The sequence below is a fragment of the Netta rufina genome, assembly GCF_964035555.1.
Source record: "Netta rufina genome assembly, chromosome: 12".
NCBI classification, from domain to species: domain Eukaryota; kingdom Metazoa; phylum Chordata; class Aves; order Anseriformes; family Anatidae; genus Netta; species Netta rufina.
Window position 1 is genome coordinate 19170170 of NC_140135.1, and position 6000 is coordinate 19176169.

Sequence of the window (6000 nt, forward strand, 5' to 3'; positions counted from 1 at the left end):
GTAGATAATAGATTTTTATATATATATATATATATATATATATCTTCATATGCTAATATAAATAGTTTTAAAACAATTTTAAATGGGTAAGGAAAAGTGAAATTTAGGAAGCAGAGTGAAAAATTAAATTGAACCGAGAGTAGACAAGGTCATTTGAGCAGTTAATAATGGAGCCCTACATCCATGTGCAGGTGATACAAATCCACTGCTGGTGCGCAGTGAGGTTTATCACAGAAAGCTGTTTGGTACATGCTCAATGATGTATTAATCTGAAAACAATTCCCCCTTGTCCAGGAATCCGCATCATGTAATCAGCCTTTGCAGTTGGCATTAACTGACCCTACTGTCAGCTTTTTCAGTTTAGTGTCTGGTAAAAGTAGCAATATAAAGATGAACTGTATTCTTTCCTACATGGGAGCACTTATCACGGGTTATCTTTAGGGCATAAGTTTCCTAAATAGACAAAATTGAGAGGCAATATTCCTTTCACTCTGAAGAAACCCAAAACATGATCTGTGTCAGTTGTCTCCATTTGCCATGAAAGCCTAGGGACTTGGAGGAGAAAACATTTACGGACGTTGTGGTGGTTTAACACCAGTAGGGAGCTCAGCACCAGGGAGAGAGAAGTTGATGGAAAAAGTCCATAGGTTGAAATAAAGACTGGAGACTACTCGCCAGTTACCGTCATGGGCAAAACAGTCAGTGTAAGGGAAATTAATGTGATCTACTACTAACAGACTAAAGCTGTGAGAACTAAAAGCAAACTGAAAACACCTTCCTCCCATCCACCCTCTTCTACCTCCCTTTGCGTCTTCAGTCGGTCCGTAACACTTCATCCTTGCTGCTCCTTCACAGTCACTCTCTCAATCCCTGCTCCACCCCTGCAGCCCACCCAGTACCAAAACCTTGCCACATAGACCTAACACAGGTGTATGATGTGCATGTTGTTGATTTGGTAAATAAATTCCTGAATATAACTTTTTTTTTAAAAAAAAGAGAAGCTTAGAGGTGCATTATTTGCACAGGAAAGTATAAGATAATTTAGCACTAGTTAACAAAGCTCTTTCTTATCTTGTGTTCTTTAATTTTAGTCTCCTCTGTCTCTCATTTTTATGAAATGTCTATTCTTCAAGAATTCTAGTTTGTACTATTTTGGTGATTTTTCTCCCAGATTTTATAGTTGTATTCTATACATTGCAATAAAAAACACCCTTTTATTATCCTATGATTCTTTTTAACATCTTTCATTGTAATGGTCTCCCTGGCAAGATCCTTCCCATGCAGCTCTTGATGTTTGACTGGAGCTAGAGATATTTCTGTAGTGGAAAAGATTTTTTTGGAGAACTGCAAGAAAGTATGGCAATTCCTATGTCTTTACAAAAGGCCAAAGTATTAAATCAATATTGATCTGAAAGAACTGATGTTAAATATCTACAAAATACTGCTGTAAGGTATTACATTGCAAAGCGAAGTTTATTTTGTGTTTATTTTTCTTAATAGGCTGAAACTATTTTCCAAGAAATGTTTCCTACAGAGGAATTTTGCCCACCACCACCAAATCCAGAAGATATTATTTATGATGAAGATGAGCTTGCATCAGAAGAGTCTGGACTCAGTAATTCACCAGAGACAAAACCTGAACCCTCACCTGAGGAAAGCAGTAGCAGAGGTAGTACCGCTGTTAACGAACATAGTGAAGAATGAATTAGCTCTCTTCTCTTTGTAGATGAGGCAGTTGAAAGAAATGAAAATTTTAGAGAGGAAGGATAAGAAAAAGAGGTTTAAAAAGCCCATAGCTGTACTATTTGTGATTGCCTTATTTTCCTCAGCTTGAATAATATTTCTTATTCAAATAGTTTCATTCATAGCCAAGATATTTCTAAATAAAGTCATAGGTCCCTCAGATGCAGGGGTATTTATAGCTTAAAATAAATAAATAAATATCATAGAACAAAATATTTGAATTTAAAATGTTAAAATTGACTCACTTGTGAGAGAGTTTGGTTTTGGTTTACATCTTGGAAAGACATCTTTTAAACAGGCAAGTGAAAATTAATGTAAAGAACATACAATTTTGCTTACCTGTCAGAAGACCATCATCTGTTACAAAGTATGACATTTCTACTGAAAGTCGTTGTGTCTATGCTAATTAAACAGTTGTGTGTAAACTTCATCATCTGTCCTTCAGAGTGCTTTTTAGGAACGTAACCTAAAGGCAATAGTATTAACAGCTCTGGGATGGCTTTAGAATACAAAAGACATCATTTAATTTGTATTCTGAAAAGAATCTTGTATGGTTTTGAAGCTGATGCCATAATTTAGAAGGAAGTATAATCCAGTGGGTGTTCTTCACAGGAAACTGTTTTACATTCAAAATGTGTTTTTTTTTTTTGTTTTTTTTTTTTTTTTTTTTTAATAAGATTTAACAGTTGAGCGTGATCAGACATTTTTTTTTTTACCAGTGACTTAATTTACTGCAGTCAGGAAAACAGCACAGTTTAAACTTAATGCTAGACTTCCTAACAAAACCAAAAATCATATACTGAACGTAACTGTTGTCACATTTCCTTGGATTTTTTGCAACGTTGGACCTCTAATAAGCCAATAATTTTTTTTTTTTTGCAAGTATGGTGTCTGAGAAGTTTAGATGATGATTGAGGTTTTCCGTACTGAGAAGAAGGTTCAATTCCAAAGGTTTATATTGATCCCAGTTACTAGGATTAAAACTAGTGTGATAGCTGTACATCATGCGTTTTGTAATGGTAATCATAAAACATTTATACAGTAAAATTTATTGAACTATTTATAAGTTTAGGTTGTAGGAAGAATAACAAAATGAGAACACTGTTGTAAATGACCAGGATAGACTTGCATTTCTTCTGAACAATTCTTCAAATTAGATGATGAAGAGTATTTAGCATTTACTTTAGGTTTTACCTCAAAATGTACACCCAACAGATCAACAGTGTGTCTAAATACAGAGATCAGTGAATTTTGATGAGACAGTTTAAACTTGTACGTGAACTTAGTTACAGTTCTAGCAGTACTTAAATACTGTATGTAAATAAAAATGCCATTAAATTATGAATATTCAGCACTGTCTGGACTTGACACAACCAAACTTCTGTACAGTTTTGCAGTGCATGTTCCTGCCTTTGAAATGGCTTCGTGCCATAAAGGTTAATTTATTTATTTTTTTACAGCATGACCGATACGGTTAACTTCATTTTGTCTTGCATCATAATACATTGTCCAATTTGCAATTCAAAGATGAATTAATTGGTGCTTACATTCTTTGTTTGTTGGATAGGCACCATTGTGTGTATAATCCCAAAGTCCTCAGAAAAATGTCATTGAAATGTTTCCAATATTAAACAACAGTTACCTGTGGATGCTTGTGATTGAGCAGTTATATATATTTATACTATTAACCAGGCTTGTTTAACTGTAATTTTGTGCCTATTGGAAAGCATGAGTATCTGGTAATTGTATTTAACCATCTGCAAATCTGTAAAAGAACTAAGTGGAGGACATATAACCTGTTTGTCTTTCAGTAATGGGGATCATTGTTGAATTTTTCATCTTCCATGTTTACAAGGAAATCGTCAATGAAAATTAAAGGTTTGCTTGCAAGTGCATTTTTGTGTGTTTTCTTTCAATTAATCAAGAAAAGCAGTTCATTTGTTAGCGGAGACTTTCTGATAATTCTGTTCTTCACCTTCAGCACGTTGACATCTGTAATAAGATTGAAGTTTAATATGTGTGACATTATGTTTACATAAGATAGCAAGTGGTTTGTGTAAAGCTTCATGTCCATATGAAGCAACGTTTGATAATCCTGCAAATGTGATTTTAGATAAAACAGAATAATCTACAAGATGTGGGCTATGACTTCACACTACATTGATTGCTCAAAAAATGTTTTTCATGTCTTGTTCATATGGCAAATGGAAACATAAAATGCTTTTCCTATGGTACTTGAGTACCCAATAGCTTACTTGCAATAGCAGTAGATAAGACTGTTGATCTTTTATTTTACAGAAATCATGCATTGAACTGCATTTTGTTCCTGCTTTAAATGATTTAAGCATACAAAGTGAGGGTTAGGCTTATTTGAAGTAGTTTTTAAGGCTTGTCATACAGGATGTATTCAAAAGATAACATGACTTTTTAAAAACTGGCAATTTATCTGTAGGATTATTAATAAATCAAGTTAAAGAAAGATAAGGTTAATTGAATTTTTAAACAAGTAGCTGTATTATCCTTCAAGCACCTTGGAGCTCATACAATATTCACACCTTTTTTTTTTTTTTTGAAGGAGTGCTTTGATATGTTTGAATTCCTTTTTTAATGAGTATTTTCTTTTTAACTTGGTTAATTGAATTAACCCTTAATATTCAAACAGTTTTATGCCACTTTCCCTTCTGGTGTTGCATTGCCTTATCTGTATGACTGCAATTAGTTACCCTTCCTTTGGAAGTATTTTCAGCCATGAAGCTGCTACGTCTGCTTTTTCTAGTGATGATGATGCTTAGGGCCATTTGACAGGTAATCATTAGAACTTAGATCCTTACAGGCTATGGGGTCTTTTCTCCTATCATTGCAGGGGGATTTATGTAGGTAACTCCTATTAATGTTAATGGGACTTGCATGTGTAAATCCTCCTTGCATCAATGGGAAAATTGACCCCTGGAAAAAAAATCTTCATGTTAGACTTGCTGATTCAGAAATGAGGCACTATCAGCTCTTGTGTGGAAACGTGAAGAGTGGGGCACATGCCAGCTTGCCTCTTGATGTTTCACCGAAATGCTCTGAAGAGGACTCGTGGAATGTATTTATTTTTTTAATGTTGTTATTTAATATTTTCCATTCACTTGCTAATCTTGTCCAAGTTTCTGTAACAATTCTGTAGCACTTTATGTAGCTCTCGTATCAGTTTCACTTTTTGTACTCAGGAGGTTGCATGGTCCTTCGTCCTTCATTGTATTTGACACCCCTCTCTTTCCCCTCCAAATCTGTGTACATCAGCAATGTGAGTTGCAACAGCTGAATTTCAAGTTCAATTTGCTAGTAATCTATTGATTAAAGACAAGTAGGAAGTATTAAAATACTGTTTTCACACAATAAGACTGGATCACTTAAAATCTAAGATCGCAGCTGATGAAAGGATAAAATGACTGTCCTCGACACTTTTCCAGGCTGTGAGTGGAAAAATGTGAACTGCCCATTTTCCATGCACAGTGGAGAGAAGAGAGAGGTGAACAGATGGAAATAGCTAAAATAGGATTGTTGTAGTGGAAGGGGAGGGATAACATGGAGGCACTGTCATACCCTTTGTGCTCTGAGATCGGCTGTCTTGCACTTCTATGTTCCCTTTTTGCTGTTTGAGATTTCTACACAATTGCTGAGATTTCTACACAATTTCTAGCTGTTGATGTACCCTGGGGATGTAAGGGTGGGTGGTGATGGCACTGCATGTGCTTTTGGGAATGAGGTAACAAGTAGCCACGAATACCTTATAAATGGAGTAATACCCAGCTCATGCACTGAGGAGTTTACAATACAACTGAAAGTATTATGTTTTGTCTACCTGTGGTTATATTTGTCTATCCTTTATTGTGCATTTTGTTAATCAGTCACTGTGGTAGGTCTTCTGTATAAGCCTCTGCAGTACATTTTAGGTTTTCACTCTCACATAATTTTTTATCAACAGCAAACTTTCTCGTCCTTTTTCTTAAAATCATTCTTGAATATATTCAGCAACACAGATTTCAGACAAATCCTGTCTTTTTTACTAGCTGTCAATCAACAGTAGCTACCTTTTTCCTCTGATGGTTAGGTTTGATGTTTTTCAAGAGTTTCTGAGGGATCACATTGGAAGTTTCAGGGAGGGCTAGCATCACCATAGCCTGCCTATTCTTCAGCCATCAAATTAGACTCCTCAAAAACTGTTGGGGATTTTTGAGGCATAGCTTTTCGCTATGAAAGCCTTGTTAACTT

At 35.2% G+C, this 6000-nt stretch overlaps 1 protein-coding gene across 1 annotated transcript in view; it reads left to right on the forward strand.

Moving 5' to 3' along the window:
- CHM (CHM Rab escort protein) overlaps window positions 1-3626 on the forward strand; it is a 59791-nt gene extending 56165 nt beyond the window's left edge. The window contains exon 15 of the mRNA XM_084293843.1: window positions 1501-3626. Coding sequence (XP_084149969.1) covers window positions 1501-1704 — 204 coding nt within the window. The 3' untranslated portion in view covers window positions 1705-3626. The remainder of the gene's footprint in view (window positions 1-1500) is intronic.
- The last annotated feature ends 2374 nt before the right edge of the window (window positions 3627-6000 follow it).